The sequence below is a fragment of the Penicillium roqueforti genome (genome assembly GCF_015533775.1).
Source record: "Penicillium roqueforti strain LCP96 04111 chromosome Unknown scaffold_18, whole genome shotgun sequence".
NCBI lineage: Eukaryota > Fungi > Ascomycota > Eurotiomycetes > Eurotiales > Aspergillaceae > Penicillium > Penicillium roqueforti.
This window is the reverse complement of record NW_024067582.1, coordinates 125,747-145,489: the sequence shown is the minus strand read 5'-3', so window position 1 is coordinate 145,489 and position 19,743 is coordinate 125,747. Positions and strand designations below refer to the sequence as shown.

General features: G+C 49.8%; 8 protein-coding genes across 8 annotated transcripts; 4 read left to right on the top strand and 4 right to left on the bottom strand.

Annotated features, from left to right (window-relative positions):
• Positions 1-449: 449 nt before the first annotated feature.
• On the bottom strand, positions 450-2,408 carry LCP9604111_6652 (CAZyme family GH84; the record flags this gene model as incomplete). Its single annotated transcript, XM_039074597.1, has 1 exon — positions 450-2,408. One exon carries the CDS (start codon positions 2,406-2,408, stop codon positions 450-452), a length of 1,959 nt encoding a protein of 652 aa, XP_038927291.1.
• A 1,458-nt stretch (positions 2,409-3,866) lies between these two features.
• Positions 3,867-5,298, bottom strand: LCP9604111_6651 (UPF0075 domain protein; the record flags this gene model as incomplete). The annotated part of the gene is made up of 3 exons (XM_039074596.1): positions 3,867-5,033; positions 5,094-5,168; positions 5,218-5,298. The coding sequence occupies 3 exons, from the start codon at positions 5,296-5,298 to the stop codon at positions 3,867-3,869; spliced, it is 1,323 nt and encodes a 440-aa protein (XP_038927290.1).
• Positions 5,299-5,717: 419 nt separating this feature from the next.
• Positions 5,718-7,695, top strand: LCP9604111_6650 (putative MFS sugar transporter; the record flags this gene model as incomplete). The annotated part of the gene is made up of 8 exons (XM_039074595.1): positions 5,718-6,111; positions 6,183-6,272; positions 6,334-6,743; positions 6,807-6,998; positions 7,049-7,143; positions 7,194-7,350; positions 7,401-7,461; positions 7,526-7,695. The coding sequence occupies 8 exons, from the start codon at positions 5,718-5,720 to the stop codon at positions 7,693-7,695; spliced, it is 1,569 nt and encodes a 522-aa protein (XP_038927289.1).
• Positions 7,696-8,372: 677 nt separating this feature from the next.
• Positions 8,373-10,628, top strand: LCP9604111_6649 (putative C6 transcription factor; the record flags this gene model as incomplete). The annotated part of the gene is made up of 6 exons (XM_039074593.1): positions 8,373-8,415; positions 8,515-8,944; positions 8,998-9,415; positions 9,470-10,066; positions 10,116-10,207; positions 10,262-10,628. The coding sequence occupies 6 exons, from the start codon at positions 8,373-8,375 to the stop codon at positions 10,626-10,628; spliced, it is 1,947 nt and encodes a 648-aa protein (XP_038927288.1).
• Positions 10,629-11,782: 1,154 nt separating this feature from the next.
• On the top strand, positions 11,783-13,480 carry LCP9604111_6648 (putative proline permease; the record flags this gene model as incomplete). Its single annotated transcript, XM_039074592.1, has 2 exons — positions 11,783-12,114; positions 12,175-13,480. 2 exons carry the CDS (start codon positions 11,783-11,785, stop codon positions 13,478-13,480), a joined length of 1,638 nt encoding a protein of 545 aa, XP_038927287.1.
• A 405-nt stretch (positions 13,481-13,885) lies between these two features.
• Positions 13,886-14,907, top strand: LCP9604111_6647 (class I SAM-dependent methyltransferase; the record flags this gene model as incomplete). The annotated part of the gene is made up of 2 exons (XM_039074591.1): positions 13,886-14,066; positions 14,153-14,907. 2 exons carry the CDS (start codon positions 13,886-13,888, stop codon positions 14,905-14,907), a joined length of 936 nt encoding a protein of 311 aa, XP_038927286.1.
• A 278-nt stretch (positions 14,908-15,185) lies between these two features.
• On the bottom strand, positions 15,186-16,609 carry LCP9604111_6646 (uncharacterized protein; the record flags this gene model as incomplete). Its single annotated transcript, XM_039074590.1, has 2 exons — positions 15,186-16,121; positions 16,241-16,609. 2 exons carry the CDS (start codon positions 16,607-16,609, stop codon positions 15,186-15,188), a joined length of 1,305 nt encoding a protein of 434 aa, XP_038927285.1.
• A 712-nt stretch (positions 16,610-17,321) lies between these two features.
• Positions 17,322-18,301, bottom strand: LCP9604111_6645 (nicotinamide/nicotinic acid mononucleotide adenylyltransferase; the record flags this gene model as incomplete). Its single annotated transcript, XM_039074589.1, has 3 exons — positions 17,322-17,585; positions 17,656-17,929; positions 17,991-18,301. The coding sequence occupies 3 exons, from the start codon at positions 18,299-18,301 to the stop codon at positions 17,322-17,324; spliced, it is 849 nt and encodes a 282-aa protein (XP_038927284.1).
• Positions 18,302-19,743: the final 1,442 nt, after the last annotated feature.

Genomic DNA, 19,743 nt, shown 5'->3' with positions numbered 1-19,743 from the left:
CCTAGATGGGAAGTTATCGAGGGCTGTATCGACGGCGCCAACTTGCAAATACGGAATTGGTACATGCGCGGCGGATAGGAGGCTGCGCGAAGGTCCCGTCTCAGGAGACTCATTCCGCGTCTTCCGAATACTAGTTATATTGTAGACAGGGCAATATGGGATACAAAGCATGAATTAAATTGAGTTGTTGACTGAGAGAGGGTAGAAAAGATCGTATCCGCCTTAGGCAGGAAGGTGGCTCAGGATGATACGTTAGGATGGTACTTTTGTGTAGGTCACCTGCTCAGTTCCAGTCCGATATCCTGCCATAATCAGTGTTCTTCTGTCAGCTTCTTCCCTCCTACTTGTAGTGTTAACTATGGTTGACTTTCCTTAATCATACGACACTGACTAATTCATATCAATATTTGCGTGCATTATGTCTGTCTCTCTAACTTATACTACCAAGTTTATCGGCATCTACTAGCATTGTAGATAGCCGTGGCATCAGTGAGGAACTTGTCAAACGCCCCGTCACCGGTAGTCGGGACGATCGACTTAGGAAGGTCCTCACCGTCGGCATTACGGTCATCGACAGTCTTAGCCTTCGTCTTCTCAACCCACTTCTTGGCAGACTTGAACTCGGCATCTGCTGTACAATGATCTTTGTCATCGATCGCCTCGAGCATAGCAATCAAGTGCTTGCAAGCAGTTGCCCACTGCTTAGCGACAGTCGTCCAGGGTGCCACGTCCGTGGCAAAGGCCTTCGTGGCCATTTTGGGGAGAACATCGGGGATGCTGATGATGAGTGCGAGGCGATCTTTCAACGCCTCGGTTCCGTCACTGGAACCGGTTCTGCGACCGGCCCAGAAAGCTGTAATGTCCTTGGTAAGCTTGGGCGCATTGACCTCAGGACTTTGATATGGCCAGTTCTGGTTGAGGTCTGTGAATGTGATAAGTGAGTTGTGAACGGTTGTGTCACTCCCTGAAAGCTCCCATAGGCTTGCATTCATAGACTTGGTGGCGTTGTACGATGGCGCGTTCCACGTATAGTCTCCATAGTTGGCGAGTGCGATCATAGAGGCGTATGGTTGGTTCATCGGGTTCGAGGTGAAGCCAACCAGACGCTTGTATAATTCGGCGGCACGCTTTGTGAGCGGGTTGAGGAATAGGCGGTCACGGTTGTTGTCGTTGACTGGGAAGTTGTCCCATAGGAAAAGGTTGTCGGTGACGTAGCTCGAGTGGGCTCTCACGATACTTTCGACTGTGATATTGTCGCTGAATATTCCTTCGCCAGTCCACTGAACGCGGATCTTCTTGTTCAGCTTGGTGCCGAATTCTTTCTTGTAAGGGGTAGGTGCACTGCCGGCGTAGTCGGTCGGGACGGTCTCGAGGTCTTCAAGATCGTTTGGCTCAATGTATTGCGTCTGTACACGGTTCAGATAGAATGCCTGGGCGTCGGCAACCCATTCATCATTCTCGGTTTCCGGCCACTTCTTCTTGTCCGCATCGCAATGGAACTCAAGGGCGATATCATCGAGAGGGATGTAGAAGCTGCTGATACCAAAGTCACGCAGCTGGTTAAACTTGGTGACAGTAGCGTTGAAGTCCTCGTCAGATGAGTAACATACGTCTAGGCCGGGCGATAGAGCATAGGTGAAGTCGACATGATTGATATTTGCAGTCTGGACAAGTTCCTTGAGCTGGGTAAGCTCGTCGCCGCTGTAAAGAGTACGCCATTTGGCGCGGAGAAGTGGATCATACTTGGGCGTGTAGACATAGGTGTTCATTTTATGCTTTCCGTGGAATTCAAACTGGTCGAGACGCGCCTCATGGGACCAGGGGACACCGTAGAAACCCTCGATCGAGCCACGGATAGACATGAGCGGCCAGTCGCGCACCTTGACACCGGGAATATGGTCATCGGCGAGAAGTTGACGAAGAGTCTGTGCCGCATAGAATGTGCCGCGGGTGTCTACACCATTTATTACAATGCTTGGCTGTTGCTCATACTTGCCAGATGCAAGAACATAGCCGTCAGCGTCGAGGCCATTCGCGGAATCTCCAGCAAGAGCCTTGGCAGCAGCGACAGCGACTCCGGCTTCCGCCTCTGTGCCAACAAAAATCTGTGTACCCTTACTGCTGGGCTTGGAGGCAAGAACAGCATCACCACCGGCAGCAGCCACAACTCCCTTGACCGTAGAGATCGTAGCGGAGTCCTTGAAATTGTCCGTCACGATTGTGACATTACCCGTGAGCGATACCTTTCCGCCCGTGAACGTGATTTCTTGCGGAGTGGGCCAAACCGCGGGGCCTCCATCATCATGTATAACAAGGTCGCTGTGGTCAATTGATGCAGCATTGACAGGCCCAAGCGCAAAAGCCAGAAGAAAAGCCCGAAGGCAGGTAATGCGATGTGAACTGAACATTGTGTGGAGAAGTATCATGCTCAAGGGCGTGGTTTATACCAAGAAAGGTGATCACGACGTGTTTATTGATGACTTGCAAGATTGGAAGTTACGATGCCACGATCGATTACATCATGGCGAGGAGAGTGCAGTATCGGGGTTTGATTTGATTTGATTATTTATCAGGTCGTATGCAGCCCCGATGCATACTAAGCAGCAATTTAGCAGAGGGTATTTCGGGTATGCCAGAAGATAAAATATAGGGAATAGTGTTTCAGGTGATAATGTTCGCAAGGGGCAGTGCTCTACGATATAAGACAGAGAGCGAACCTGCGACGATTCACAATTCACCTCCTCCCGCTCGTAACCTCGGAACGTAGCGCGTCTATCGTAATATTATAGCGAGATAACCTGGCGTCGCCGATCGTTGATTGGGTGGACACAAGTACAACCTTGTAGATCGTCAGATATCGATACCCCAAGCCACAATTGTTAAAGAATAATTTAGATATCTCGCCGAAATACGCTTAAGCCCTTAAAAGCCTAAAGTCTCCATGGGCTATAACCTTAAAATTGCGTGGTAAACGAGATAAAGTATGTGAATTGAATATATTCCGGTAGAGCTGCTAGAATTAGGACTTGGTATGACAGATGGGGATTTCTTGATGAGAATAATGGGCATTAACGACGTGAGACTTCAATGATCTGATCTATTCAGCTCAAGGCAATAGCTGTTTGGATATTATTCCGCTATACCACTGTTTCGATTCAGTGATATATAGTACGTTTTCCTGGTCGAGGTTGATATAGTTAGTTATGCAAAACGCTGTTATTAATGAAGGTTACTGCCTCTTCCAACGAACTAGTTATACTTCGGAAGCATAATTTTCTTCCGAGACCATCTGGACCTATCCACCTGCATCAAGACTAACCTGCTCTGAGCCAAAGGGAAACCTTCCCTTTCAGCCTAGATCCGAATAGGTAAATGATATACTATCCCCACATCACTACGGGGTAAGAACAATGAACTAGTACCGGTGAAAACCCACTGGAGCCATAGACTATGTTATAGACCCGGTCGAAGCTCGGACCGAATGACTGCCGATGTAAATAGACAGCTCTGGATTTCTCGGCACGTGCCATTCGTACTGCTAAAATGGCTGAATGGATATTTACTGCGTTAAATTCAACCCTAAAAATGAAAGCTGGGTCGTCAAGCTAGTGATGCTAGTGTAGTGGATCGCTTTCATACTAGGGACGAACCAAAACATACATCAACATCAATCCTGTCGTTTGGATCTATGTTTGTTCTGAGATATTCACTGACGTGAAAAAATAACAAGGGACATCATTGCATTCGTCAATATATGAGTATGTTATCATTGTAAGATTGCGCCAAAAACCCCTAACTGGCATGTAAATGCATCCCAAAACCGTTATGCAGAGAGCTTGATTGAGAATAAAGTTTGTGCCCCTTCTTTACCACTTGTTGTCAAAAGCTTTGCCGTCAATGTAGTTAATCAGCTCCTTTACTGGGGGCAGATGATCGCGACCAGCGCCAAACAACATGCCCTGACGCAAAACTTTGCGGTAGTTCTTGCCCGGAGACACCTTACCGAGAACATATTCTTGGCGAGTCTCGACTCGAGTGGGGACAGGGATAGAACGGCCGACGACAGCCTCCATTCCCTGCCAAGCAAACGTAATGGCCTCCTTCGCGCCACCAGGGATACCAGCCTCGTCAAGCATCATAATGCGTGTGTTGGGGTAATTCTCCTGGATAAAGGCGGCGATGTTGGGGTTATAGGCTCCACCACCGCACATGAATATTTCGGCGATCTCAAGGCCCTTGGGAGCATAGCGACGGTAATGGTCCACGATGGCCTGGGCGGTAACACGGGTTATGGTGGCGACGACATCGTCAGGCTTGAGCCCTTTGGCCTCAGCCTTAGCGATGAATTCATAGGCGAGAGTGTCACGGAAGACTTCTCGACCGGTTGTCTTGGGGGGTTCCAACGCAAAGTAGGGATGTGTCAGGAAGTCATCCACAAGTCCCTGGTCGACGGCACCGCGGGCTCCCATCTCACCGTCCTGATCGTATTCGCGCTCGGCGTTAGTATAGTGGCGAACTACGGCATCGATGAACACGTTTCCTGGACCGGTGTCGAAGTCGTAGCAGGCATCGACACCGCCGTGGCTGTCCGGGAGCACAAAGCAGACATTTGCGATGCCGCCGATATTCTGGCATGCACGCAGCTTTGTCGGGTGGTGTAGCACCAGCGCGTCGAAAAAGGCAATGAGGGGTGCTCCCTGACGTCCAGCTGCCTGATCACTCACTCGGAAATCGGTGACCGAGGTGATGCCCGTGCGCGAGGCTAGGAATGTGCCTTCAGCCATAGTCAAAGCGCTGCGGGTCTCACCGGCTTCTGGCATGGAGAGTAGCCAGATGGTTTGGCCATGAGATCCGAGGACGTCAATTGATTTGATGTCCACATTGTAATCCTTACAGAACTGGTGCACGGCCGAGGCAAAGGTCTCGCCCAGAATCACATTGACCTCTGACAGCTCGGAAGGGGATGTCTTATTATGCAGGATCATGTTCATCACCCGCTTCTTGATCACCGGCTCAAGTGGAATTTCACCATACTGCGTCATTGGTCAGCATGTCGTACCCTGTGCAGCATTCACGTAGGCAGTGGTACTTGCCTTGAGTAGTTCGAAGTGCATAGGCGATTCCGGGGTCTCCTGGCAGAATCGGCAAAGGGCGCAATCAATGCCATCCTAGAGCTGATGAGCGTGGTGTTTCTCGAGTGAACAGACGGCCACCCACCATCGAGGTTCCGCTATTCAGCCCCAAAACTGTGATGTCTAAACTATGGCTGGAAGTGCCATTGACAGAGTTGATCACCATGTTGGATTCCAATTTGCGAATTCAAACGATCGGAATTTTTTTTTAAAAGAAACATCGTGAGGATCAAGACACTATTTAAGACCCGGTCCCTAACCGGAACCCATAATGAACCAACCGGTAGATGGTGGAGACAGAATATTCGCGTCGGCATTCTCAATCTCTCTGATAGATCTAATATTGGTTAGCAACAAGGGCAGAAGGGATGACCGGCAAAACGCCTATTAGGAAAGAAAATGATAAATGGCTACACGCTTGTGGGCTTGGCCCCCGCATGAACAGCTCCATCGCGCCCCCCGGTCTTACCAAGCTTGGCCTTCAGATTCTTCACCAAATGCCGGGGGCGGGTCCAATTGCAAGGATTACTCGAGATCGCGTATTTTTTGCTTTTGGCGATCTGGGGAAGTGGCTTACCATATAACATGGGGTATACCACACTCTGGAGGCGACTTTCGCCACGTCAGCTGAATGTCGCCATCCAGATATTCTCCCTGATCTCAATCTTCTTCGAGGGTTATGACCAGGGTGTGATGGGTGGTGTTAACAGCTCCCCGAGATATGTAACAGAAGTTGGCATCGGTAGACCTGATGGGACTGTGACCAACACCACTCACCAGGGGGGCATTGTCAGCGTCTATTACCTGGGTGCGATCTTCGGTTGCTTCGCTGGCGGGTGGCTTGCAGATCGTGTTGGTCGGATCAACGGCCTACTCGCTGGGTCATTATTTGCGCTGATCGGTGGCGCGCTGCAGGCGGGCGCTCAGAATTCCAACTTCATGCTGTGTGCTAGGGTGGTTACAGGGATTGGGACCGGGGGTGAGAATGGATCCCTGCTAGTCTTGCCTCGGGGCTGGAAGGAGCTACGATTTTAATTTGTCATTTCACAGCCTTGACTGGGATTACCCCGGTGTTGGTGTCTGAGACCTCTTCTGCGAACCACCGCGGCGGCTTTCTGGGCTATGTGTTCATTGCCAATTGTGAGTCGTTGATTCGCGATATCCACTGTGGGGGCCATTGCTGACATGCATGAACTTCAAGATCTAGGTATATCCATGGCATATTGGATCTCCTTCGGCCTCGCTTTCGTCGATAACGGTTACTCGGACGTACGATGGCGCTTCCTCCTCGCCTTTCAGTGTTTCCCGGCACTCATACTAGTTTCCTTTATCAAAATGTTACCGGATAGCCCTCGCTATCTGGCCTCGGTGGGGCGGAATGATGAGGCTCGAGACCTCTTGAATCGTATTCGCAAAGATCGGGCATCGCAGGAAGATATCGACCGAGAATACCTTGAGATTATAGTGACCGCACAGGGAAGCAAGCGCAGCTCGCCCACTGAATTTGGAATGATCCTAATTGGAAAAAGTGAAAAACCAGGGCTAAATCTTGGTCGACGAGCTTGGTTGTGTGTTTGGCTTCAGATTATGGCGTCCTGGACGGGTATTACGGTGAGCTACGGCGCTTACAATCGGTCTCCTGGACAATTATTGGGGTACTAATAGTAATTGTAGGCTGTGACTGCCTATTCCCCGACACTGCTTGCTCAAGCAGGCTATAGTGATATAAAGCAAAACGGTCTTGCTGGAGGAATCAACACAATTGGAATTATAGGTACCATTATCAGTGCTCAAATAATCGATCGATTAGGCCGACGGGTGTGTCTGATGGGCGGAGCAGCTATTTTATCTGCAGTCAACTTAATTGTGATTATTTCTTCTGTCGCTCGAAGGGCTTTCTCCTGACAATTTTATAGGCTGGAGCTGTTTATGAAGGTTCCCTGCATAATCCTGAAAAAGCATCTCAATTTGCGCCTGGTGCTGTGACCATGCTCTTTTTGTTCAATTTGGGGTAAGTCTGAAATGCGACACTTCTTGTCATATGTACTAAAGTGTAACCAGTTATGCTGCCACCTGGGGTACGGTCGCTTTCTTGGTTCCCACTGAGATATTCCCCAGTGATCTACGCGCCCAAGGCAATGGCTTTGGTATTACAGGGTGGGCAATTGGGGTTGGTATGACCACTTTAGTCAACCCGATCATGTTTAATGTCATGACTGTAAGCTTCCCCGACTTCGCACTTGAATTGAGATACTGACGACCGCTTAGAGCCGTACGTACTTTTTGTTTGCTGGCCTTAACCTCATCTGGATCCCGATCGTCTACCTATGTATGTTTTTGGTCTCGTATTCATCCACTTTTAGTTCTGAGATCTAACATGATTTTCTTCGCAGTCTACCCTGAAACTCGCGACCGCTCTCTCGAGTCCATCGACGCTCTTTTTTCGACGTCCAGTCCGTTCTACTGGAAGATGGAACAAGCCTATAAACTCCATGGCGATGTCCTCGCCGAACACGGAGTAAATATGAGTGAGGTCTCTCAGTGGCGGCAAGACACAAACTGAACTTGCGACTGTCAATTTACGTTATACCATATAGAGCCTTGATCGTGTCACCTACGCTTGCACATGTATAACATCATGTACCCGATGTTGTTACCCCGCACTTAATGTATTATATTGAGGTTGTATTTACACCTTTTTATTTGTTTTTCATTTCTTTCTCACTTATTACTGGTAGGTCATGACTTTTATATAAAACCACATCTGTAGTCGAAATCTACATATACATGCCGTCTTGGTAAACAGTATATACATGATATTCTCCTCTAAATTTCTATGATCTACAGCATTATAAATTAGTATAATTACATCTTCTCGCGATGATTGCCGAAACATCCATCGCATTCGATCCCGGCATCAACCTGAAATGACACGCTGCTGAGTCAGCTTTTGTGGCTTGTAACTCCAATGCCGACTTTGATCCTCTTCATTTCTAGGATTCAATTGCGCATCTATGTCATCGGAGAAATTTACTGCTTCAGCTTGATCGCAATTTTTTTTTGCCTTTTTCCCATTCTGCACAGGCCTACCCCACGATTTAGTACACGCGACCCGTGTCTCTGTGCAGACCCCGAAACCCGTTTCTCGACCGAAGCTCCCGAGGTCGGGGCCCACGAATTGTCACCCGCTTCCTTGCGCCTGAGCCCAATTCCCGAGGTTGGAATGAACTAATGAATTGAATGTCGCAAAAACCCCGAAAGCTTCAACGCGTCTCCAAAGCCTGTAAGATCCCCACGTTGAATTGTATACTTTCCTCGCGCTTGGCGGCAATATCCCCCCCGAACTGTACTAGAAAGCTTGGAGCTCATGTTGCATCCATAGGCGACTTCTGCAACAGACGCAGCATTAAATGCGGCAGGAGTGCAGACCCGCTAGGCAGATGTCAGAATTGTGCGGATTTTGACGTCCCGTGCACCTTTGATCGCCCCGCGAAGCGCCGGGGCGTCAAGGCTGGCACCAGGGCTTCTATGCGAGAGACTCCGTTGGTAGAAACGCCTGCCCCCGAGAATGTCCTCCCTGTACCGCCTACAGGGCGGATATCAAACTCCTCTGTGTCTAGGAGCTACAGCGAGTCCGCCCACCGCCCGTCATTGACTGGGGACCCATGGTCTACCTTCAATGTTGGTGGCGTGGCAACGGAAGTGTATGATGATGATAGCGCATTGCGAAACTCATGGAATGCATTTGCCATTGCCAGTGATCATCAAATCCGAAATCTCGTGCAGGTATACTTCGAGATTGTGTATCCAATGTACGAATCGACCTTACTGCCCTTTCCCTTTTCTATGGCTGATAAATTCGCAGATTCCCGCTTTTCCACAAGCAATCTTTTATTGAAAGAGTTAATAACCAAGAGCACCTCCGAAATCCGGGGTTGTTTGCCTCTACAATGGCTGTCTGTGCGTTAGTTTCGGGACGCGCCCGAGACGGCGCATTGTTCACTAATAGATGGCATCGCGAAGAACTTGCCGAACCTCCATCTGAGGCATTTTATGCTGCAGCGAAAGATTCTATTCCCCGAGACCTTGCAGCGGCAAGAGGCATTAACTATATGCGTGCATGCGCCATTCTCGCAATTGCCAGCATTCAAAATGGCCAGATCAAGAATATGCAAAAGTTTTCCGGCATGTACCATACACTTACCAGTATGGAGGGCCTTCATGATGAGAAGCTTTGGCCGAAAAACTTGAGTCCTATCGAAATCGAGGAGCGGCGAAGACTAGTATGCATTCCTTTATCTTATGGTTACGGTTCCCGCTAACTTAATGCTATGAAGTTCTGGTCTATCTACACGTTGGATATTTATTCTACCATCGTATGGGGAGGCGTGATTCGATATCGCGAAGCGCATTCTCTGGTAAGATATCCGAGTGAGGTTGACGATGAGCTTATCACACTACACGGCTACGGGATGCCTCCCGTGTCTCCGGACTCGGGCGATGTGACCGTTGTATCACGGCAGCCTGTAGCATGGCTTCGGGGCTGGAACTTTACGACAGACCTATATCGAATTCTAGAATACGTCGTCGACGGCAATCGGCGTCGTTTCTCGGCAGCCAACGGAACCTCGCAGGTGTGGTCTCTGTTCACTCCGGCATCCATGTCAGAACCAGCAGTCATGGAGAGGGTACTATCCATGTACGCCGCACTACCGTCGCAATTTAAAGAAACACCACCCACTACAGGCGACATGGCCAAGGACCTGTTCGGGTTCCAATCTGCCAACATCCAGGCAACACTGCAGCTCCTCCGGATGGTGCTTTTGTCAGCGGAAGAGCTTGGCGTAGACCGCAAATGTGACGTGGCCGGGGAACTTCTCAGTGTCTTCAGCAACGTTCCCGTGGAGTATTTGAAAGCCATCAGCTCCCCTTTAGTATGTTCATCATTGCTTTTCCAGCCCCCATTTGACTAACCGCTCCCAGCTCCATCATCTTGGCGGAATCGGCTATATCCTCGGTTCTGTAATGGAAGGAAGTTTATCAGAAGCATCCTATCAACGCGTCCGCACGTTGTTGTAAGTTTTTTTACACATCCCAGGCCAATTGCCCAAATTAATAAGCTCTTACAGACTCGAAATGGCTGACCTCCTCGGTCGCCTCGAGACAGGTCTCCAGCGTGCCGCCGGCGCCAGCCAACGCCTTCGGTCGCAAGTAGACAGAATCGACGGCTACATGCGCACCTCCCGGCTAGTCAATCTCACATTGCAACACCCACACCCTCAACATAACGCAATCCCGATCGATAATAAACGCGAGATGCCTTTCCCACCCACAACATACATTCCTCCCAGTGGCCCAGTCCCGGCAGTCGGCCCACCGACGGGAATGGGTGGGCAGATGATGCAGTTCCAGCTACCGCCGGAGTTGTTGTCGGATTGGCCGTGGCCAATGGATGGGGCTCATTCGGATGGGTTCCTTCCGCTGGCGTTTGAATAATTTATTCGGTTGTTGCTGGGTGCATTTGTGGGAGTTGGAGGCCACATGTTTGATGATTGCATAGAATAGAAGGAGTGTAATTAATCGTCTGTTTTATATTTATACTAGCGGTAATCGAGCAGAACTCACGAATTGTGGTGTTCGTTACCCTTTCGTCCTATACTTGCTTTAATCGTCCATTTTGTCTCTTTCATATGTTCGTTCTCAGGTTCAATTATCGATCTAAGGTGCTTCTGCGCCCTTTGAGGTATTAACTACACAGGTCCGACTTTCGGACGATTACATGACTCTTGGCCTCTCAAGACACATATAGTAGTACTAAGCAATCTTTTAACAGATAAACCTCATTATCAAAAGTCTATTTAGATTGAGTGGAGGGCGTCCATTTTGTGGAGAATGCTAATTGAGAAAGTTTGATGTACACAGTTTCTCTTACATACCACAGCAATCTTGACTCGAAGTATATACGGAGTACGTAATTCCATTATGAGAAATATATAAAAAAGTACTGCCGATCACTGGCCTTGACCTGTAGGAACACCAGCATCATGTACAACATAGTGGTCAAGCCCCCGCTAGCTCAAAATGCGGGGGTATACTTATGGCTTCGGCCCTCCCAAGGTAAGCGGGAATATCATAATTCGTACTTGGCCAAAGGTCAGTGGAACCGACAGAGAGTTTGTTGATCTTGGCCATGGCCCGATCGGACATTTTGAACTCTTTCAGCCTAGTCTCCAGTAGTCCACCCCACAAAGGCGTGTTGAGGCATTCATATTAACTTCTCTTATCAAAAAGTCTTAGTTGGTCATTGAGCTATGGCCTCTGGACAATTCCCATCGAATAACCTGATAAGCTTATCACTTGGCAGATCTTCAAGGTTTAGCATCGCCTTCTCCTCCCCCTTTTGGGATAACCCCGAAGACATTCGCTGATTTGAAGTTGATATCTTGATACATCTCTTATCAGCGGTGTCTGGAGTCGGCCCACGGTCTTGGCCCACGTTCTTGGCGGTGTTAGAGATGATCAACATCGATGCCGTCTATCTATCAACGTCGTTGGTGCCAATCCTGACCCCAAGGTCAGTGCGCATATAAAGAGTCATGTCCCGCGCCTCTGGACTTGGAGTACATTCCAGGCTCAAGTAGCATTCCGCCATGGAGAAGAAAGTCTTTACAAATGTTTCCGCCGAGGATGCTAGCACAGGCGCTGTTTTACCCTACCGGGAGACAAAGCGCGGTCTATCATCCCGACATGTGCAACTAATGGCCATTGGAGGCTCAATCGGTACTGGGCTGTTCGTCGGTATCGGGTCCTACCTGCGGGATGCCGGCCCGCTGTCACTGTTTCTGGGGTATCTTGTTTGGGGGTGCCTCTTCATCTTGCCTGTCAATCTGTGTGTTGGGGAAATGGCCGCATACCTTCCCATTCGTGGGTCGATCTTTGAGCTCGCTGCCCGGTTTATCGACCCGGCATTTGGATTTGCTATGTAAGTCTTTTCGCGCCTGAACCTTGCTGGGCTCTACGCTACAGACGCTAACCCTTCTAGGGGCTGGGTATATTTCTACGGTGGTGTAATGCTCGTCTGTACGGAGTATTCTGCAGTCTCAACAATCATGCAATACTGGAACACAAGCGTCAACCCTGCCGTCTGGGTAGCCATGGCAATGGTTGTTTGCACGATGCTCAATCTTGTCTCGGTCAAATGGTACGGCGAGAGCGAGTTCATCCTAGCGTCGACCAAGATCCTTCTCCTCATCGGACTCGTCCTCCTCACCTTCATCACAATGGTTGGCGGAAACCCCAGGCACGATGTCTATGGCTTCCGGAATTGGACCGATGGCGTCATGTTCGAGTACTATACCGATGGCACCACGGGCCGATTTTTAGGCTTCTTCTCCGTCATGGTCTATGCAGCCTTCTCCATCGCTGGTCCTGATCTCCCAGCCCTAGCCGCAGGAGAGATCCAGAACCCACGAGTGACCATCCCCCGAGTCGTGAAGATGACTTTCTATCGTATCGTGGGATTCTATGTCATCGGAGTCCTAGCTGTCACCATCATCTGCAGCCCCAACGACCCACGTCTCATTTCCGCAATTAGTGACGGTGCTGCTGGCTCCGCTGCTTCGCCTTGGGTCATCGGAATCCAAAACCTTGGCATCAAGGGCCTGCCCGATCTGATCAACTTCTTGATTCTGCTATCGGGCTGGTCATGTGGCAATGCCTACCTTTACAGCTCCAGCCGAACACTCTATTCCCTCGCTCGCGATGGCCAAGCACCGAAGTTCCTTTTGAAATGTACTGCATCCGGCATCCCCATAAACTGTGTCCTCACGGTCTCGGTTTTGTCTTGCATCACCTTCCTCGTGGCCAGTACCTCTTCCGTCGAGGTCTTCTTCTGGTTCGTTGATTTGACCACCATCGCCTTCGTTCTCACCTACACGGGCATGGTCTGTGTCTTCATCGCCTGGTACCGCGCCCTGAAAGCACAAGGAATCGACCGCAAGACGTTCGTTCCTTGGGCTGCACCATGGCAGCCATACGGCGCCATTCTCGCTGTCATTATCGGCTCCACGACCGCCATATGCAATGGCTTCTCTGTCTTCAAGCCTTTCAGTGTGCAAGGCTTCATCACCTCGTACTTCGGTCTAGCGTTCTGGGTCGTCATGTTTGTCTTCTGGAAGGTGTATCACCGGAGTTCGTTTGTGAAAGTTGCAGAGGCAGATTTGTACTCTGGAAAGGCGGAGATCGATGAAGAGTGCAAGATCTGGGAAGAAGGTGGATGGGCCGAACGGCGGAAGGCGGAGCTGGCTCAGATGCATTGGGTCCGGCGAATTTGGGAGAAAATGTGGTGATTCACTGTATACTTGGTGCTTTTTTGTACATATACCATCTATCTTATTCATTGAATTATGTTTTCATTTGATGTTTGCTATTTCCAGAGCCTATAAAGACTAAATGGTCACCGAGATAGAATAGCAGATTATCACAGTCGGCGAGCGTAGGTAGTTGTAGGATAAACTCCGATTTCAACCCTTAGAGTCCCAATGTCTCTTTTCCATGTCTAAATAGAGGCATATAAGAGTTGAAGTATGTTTCAAGGTTGTACCTCTCATAAACTAGACGCTCTGATTGGCCAGTGCAGATGATGCTTAAGGGCACGCACCGGTGGGGACCGGGACTGGAAAAGAAAAGTTGCCCGGTTCACCTGGGCAAGCTTCTCCAGACCTGCGAACAACATCAATTCCATTATGTCCACCATGTCAACTCGCTCCGCCTGGCGAGCTTTGCACTATAGTGCAAAGCGTCGCGCTTTCCAACCCTCTACTCCGTACCGTTGTTTCTCCTGTGCCAACCGTGTCCAGGAGCAGAAGCCAGAGAATGACCGCATGACACACTTCGGCTTCACGAATGTGCCCGAGGCAGAGAAGGAGATTCGAGGTAAGAATCATAATCACCATCTTACCCAATTGACCATCTCAATGCAACCAAACCCGAACCCATACCTGACCAACATCCCCCTACAGTCGGCGCCGTCTTCAGCTCCGTGGCAGCCTCCTACGACCGCATGAACGACCTAATGTCCCTCGGCATCCACCGCCTGTGGAAAGACCACTTCGTGCGATCCCTGAACCCAGGCTCATGCCTGCCCGCCCTGACCGCCGACCAGCGCGGCTGGAACATCTTGGACATCGCCGGCGGGACCGGCGACATCGCCTTCCGCATGCTGGACCACGCCACGAACGTCAACCACGACATGGAGACCCGCGTGACGATCAGCGACATCAACGCCGACATGCTGGCCGAGGGCCGCAAGCGCTCCCTCGACACGCCCTACTACAACACGTCGCGACTGGACTTCGTCGAGGCCAACGCTGAGCACATGCCGCATATCCCCGACGCCTCGGTGGATCTCTACACTGTTGTTTTCGGAATCCGGAACTTTACGGATAAACAGGCTGCGCTCAATGAGGCGTATCGTGTCCTCAAGCCCGGTGGTGTCTTTGCTTGCATGGAGTTCAGTAAGGTCGATAACCCGATTCTGGATGGCATTTATAAGCGTTGGAACTTTGGTGCCATCCCCCTTATTGGTCAGGTTGTGGCGGGTGATCGTGATAGCTATCAGTATCTCGTGGAGAGTATTGAGCGCTTCCCTAGCCAGGAGGAGTTCAGGGGTATGATTCAGAAGGCTGGGTTTATGATTCCTGGTCAGGGCTTCGAGAACCTTACGGGTGGTATTGCTGCTATCCATAAGGGTATTAAGCCGATTGTTAAGGCTTGATTGCGGACGATTGATGTGTGTTCTGTACTATATAGACCCGGGACTTTGCATACTGATTGTATTACTATGAGAAATATCATTGGCGTTGATTTGCATGGTGTATGAACAGCCTTGGCTGTGAGGCTCAGGCTTCGGTTGTAAATGTGCATCTAAAAATGTATGTATAAACAAAGTGGGCGTAACATCGTCAACCGAATGCATGATAATGCGAACGATATGTAAAAATCAGGTGTGTATATCCAAGAAAGAAAAAGAAAAGAGGACGCTTTTCAGTCATGTCATCCATCCAATAGATCCTCTGCCTCCATCACTCCCAAGAAACTGTCGGGAGAGGCCATATCCTTCACGACAGCAACGACAGAGACTGGGTCTGGTCCATTTTGAGATTCACAAATAGTACGCCGAATCTCAGCCAGAGGTGTCGAGTCTGGCACCAAGAGCCATCTGCTTTGGGGTACAACGAATGAAGTACCGGGGTTCTTGGCTATAACCTCGGACACACGCACATCCATATCTCCACTAGGAGAAAGAAGAGCCCGAATGCGCCGCGGGGGGATTATTTCGGACGGAGATAACAACACCCACGATTTGGCATCTGGGTGCTGGATGGCTGTGAGAAGGATATCGAGAAGTCTGACATCGTCAGGCGACTGCGACGACGCAGAAGCAGTGGGGATTTGATCGAGCGAAACCAGCATATCTCGACAAATGACGCGCTGTTCCGGTGGCGCCTGTAAATTGAAAGGAGGGATCGATGGGGTGATTTCCTCCCACGGAAGCGACACAGACGAGGTTGGAGAGTCAAACATCCTCGTTGACATGCCGCTCGACGGCGTGGTTAGCGGTGTCTCTGCCGCCGCCGCTCCAATAGCACCACCAGGATGGAACCCCCGGAATACCTCTGCAGGACTCTTCCCTGTTGCACTGTGCAGCTTCCGGGCCGTAGCAATAGCCAGCGCATCGCCGAGCGCCAAGGCCACCGTCGTGGACGATGTGGGCGCGCACACACCGAAAGAAGACTCTTCGTCCTCGTGGATCGGGGCCGGTAAAAGAATACCCATTCCCGCAGGGCCATGCAACGAGAGAAGCGGACATGTCGCCGGATGTGTATGCGACGTAAGAGCGATCACCGGGACAGTAGCGGGGAGATGCGGGAGCAGCGATAAAAGTTCCCCCGAGCGACCAGAGAAGGATATGAGAAGAATTGTATCATTCTGGATAAACCAGGTCAGTATGAAAGTTTCCAATGTCTTATCACAAGCCAAGCGATCGCGATTGTGATGCGATTATGATTCAAAAGCACATCTGTAGGCGCAGGCGCAGGTGGGCTTACCGGCCGAACCAATCCCAGGTCGCCATGCAAGGCTTCAGTCGGATGCAGGAACGCGCTATATACGCCCAAACTATTCATCGTCGCCTCGATTTTGCGTCCGACCTTCCCACTTTTCCCAACCCCGCAAACCACCAGTTTCCCACCCTCGCGCACGCTCCGCGCAATCTGATCCACAGCGCGGGCGAGATCGTGCTGCGCCCGCGCATCGGTCTGGTAGATGTGCTCGAGGTGGGCGAGAGCTGCTCGCTCGGTTGAGATCACATGGATTGCTGTCACCACCGACGAGACATCTTTTGGCGCTGAAGGATCGGAGGAATTAGGAGGGGTGAGAGGCCACGAGGGTTCGTGGGCGGGTTCGAATATTGACATGGCGGGTGCTTCTTGATATCTATAGCATAATGGCTAGAAGTAAAAGGAATTTATGAGTGAAGTGGTCTCTTCGCACCCCTGGGCGCCGGTTAACTTGCGGGGGCCGATCCAAGATCAGTCGATAACGGAAGGTAACAGTGGGCGATCGGAGATCGGTGTTTTCTCGTGTGAGACCGGGGATTACATACATCTTTTGCGTGGCGATTTGACAGATTACTATGCTGCAACGTACCCCTTTCTAATCTTGATTTCGTGCCAATGTCCATAGCTCCGTCTAAACCCGTCTGGCAAAATGGTGTCATTTTATGCTATAATGGTGAATGTGGAGGCCATACTTGCCTATTGGAGTATTTCCGAGGCCGAGGCATAAGAGAACCTAAAATATTAGTTTGAACGGATTTTGAGCAATGGAGGTCTATTCAATCCTCGTATGTATAGAGGGTATAACCAAAAAAAGGAGAGAAAGCAAGCCCCGAAAATAGTATTTACATGTCGTTGGCCGCGGGGATAATTGCAAGACTCTCCCGCTGATAGTAGCTTCTAGCAAGCGCAGAGACCATATTTAGAACTCGGAAATACTCCCCAAACTCCAACAAAAAAAAACATCATCTGTCGCACACGAGAAGACAGAAGGCAGGGGTATCGCATCAGGATGTCGCGTCGCTAGGGGTCATTATGAGTATGCCTCAATAGGCAGTAGTAAATCATCGTATCATCCTTGTCGACCCTCCTGTTTGTCTTTACCCTTCTCTGCCGTGCCATCATCCTCATATAGATGATGCTGCTCAATGTAATGAATGACTGGAACTGGGATGAGATAACGCACACTCATCTCACGTCGCAAGAAGAGTCGAATCTTTGTGCTGCTAACATCATTCTGAATGAGCTGCTGGATGACATGGATATTGTCTTTCCAGGGCTGCAAGCTGGCCAGGGCTTCATCGATATCGGTGCCACTGCGCTCCACAATGAAAGACTGAAAGGTGTATTAGCGACCCATTTCTCGAGCGCAGGATGAACCGTTCTGGATGTCGGAATAAACTTACGCCATATTTTCCTAAAATATGATCCAGATCCTTCTCACTCCACACACCAGGTGTGGACATGGTATGGATCAGATCCGCACCGGCTAACAGAGCAATGCGAACGGGCTTCCGGGTTCCGTTTCCGGCGTCCACACCCTTACGGACCTCATTGATTTCATGATCAAAATGGTCCAGCACCACAGCTGTTGGCTGATAGGCCTTCTGAATCGGTTCCCATGTGTCCACCATCAACCAGTCGGAGGTTTGATCGACTGCAAGTTGGCACATCGCAACCCTATAGATGAATCTCCGTTAGCTCCGAATAGATTGAATAGGATGGAGGTAGAATCGCCTACCGATCCTCCGCACTGGCCAAGCCGGCTTTACGATAGGCATCCGACACCGGCGATAGGTATCCCCCAATGATTTCAAAGTCCGTGCTGAATCTGACGTGATCGGCAGCCATTTCGAACATTCGGAGGTGTAAATAGGTAATTGGGGAGAAGGAACCACAAGCAACCAGCAGGAGAGGGGTCTTTTCTGGGTCTTTCATCGTCCGCCTGAGGCGATACTCTGGGAAGGTGTAGTGGTCCATGGAGGCGGGGGTAGTGTCGGCGGGTATCTGGTGGACATCATCGCTCTGCCCGCCGACCATATCGGCTGCCATGGAGAGATAAAGAATAGAGGAATATACTAGAAGATCTTGAATTCCGGGGAAGGCAAAACGGTATCGGAGAAAGGCGGGGGAGATGAGAAGTGAGGATGAGTTTCTGTGAATTGCGAATGGGGGGCGAACCGAAGGCGGCAAGAGAATGCGCCGGAGAAGGCGAACGGAGGTGAAAGGTGAAAGACGAAAGATGGAAGAAGTGAAATGTCGTTCTTTTTTCCTCGTTTCTTCGCCCTTTTCTTTTTGAATATCACGTTCTAGCCCTAGAGTTTCCCCGTGATTAATAAGATGGCTCGGTGAGTCAATCCAGTTCTACTCGGTGCGTCTCCGCGATCCGGATCGATCGCCGTTATATTCCACTTTGGGGGTTCATAATAATAATGAAGAGCGAGGTATAAATTCAGTTTGATAAGGTTATTTGAGCTCTCAAGGTCCTTCATTCTTACCTATAACATAGGTACGGAGTGGTTCGGTTTTATCGAGCACTATATATACATCAAGGTACTCCGATGGAGTATATTAATAAACGTCTTTGTCTGTATTCAAATAACTGGATCATACTAAATACAATAGATGTACCATATAAAAAAAGATATACAATGGACCCTTGAGATATTATTCCTTGTGATATTCCTTGCCATTTGTACTGTCAGGTCTCAGACCCCCTCTATGCCCGATATCCAGGCAAGATGCAAATAAGGAAACCAAGAGAGCCATTTAGAAGTAATCGTGCAATAAAGTATTATAATAAGTAGCACGTATAATAGGTAATGTATACAGTATGTCCAAGTAACTATACAAGGACCTGGTTAGATCATCGAAATGTTGCACTTCCGCCGCCTGACGCTCGCCGAATCCCATCAACCACCACGTCAAACCCTCCTTTTCTTTTTCCCCTTTCTTTTTAACCCCCCCACCATCTGAAAAATTATCTTCTGTGTGACCGGAATTGGTAAATCGTTCTTTTCTTGAGATCTCCTAGCCCCAACGGCAACAGTAACAGCTACCCGAAACATCGTTCTCGCCAGCCCTCTCGGCTAGCCTTCGATAGGTGGATGGCGGGTTAACAACGGTGACGACTACTCAATCGAGATTCCTATACCCGATAACTTATGGCCAGGCAAAGGCCTTCCGCCAACCGCCAGGACCCTCTCGAGGATTATCCCGTCTCCCCCGCAGGCACTTCGGCCTCTTCTTCCCTGAGGTAGTTTCCCATTTTCTTCGCCTTCACAAGTACACTGGTTGAGGTTCAGACTCATATTCCGTGGACCCTCACTGGGAATCTGTTGATCCCTGAGTGCTCGTACCCCCCAATCTGTCCCCTGGATTGTTAAGTGGATGCTCCGCAGTTTCATCGGGATCCATCACTTCTGCATTTCTAGATTCGTCATCTGTCTACCCAACTATCTGCCTATCGCTTTGACCCATCCCGGACTTCTTTT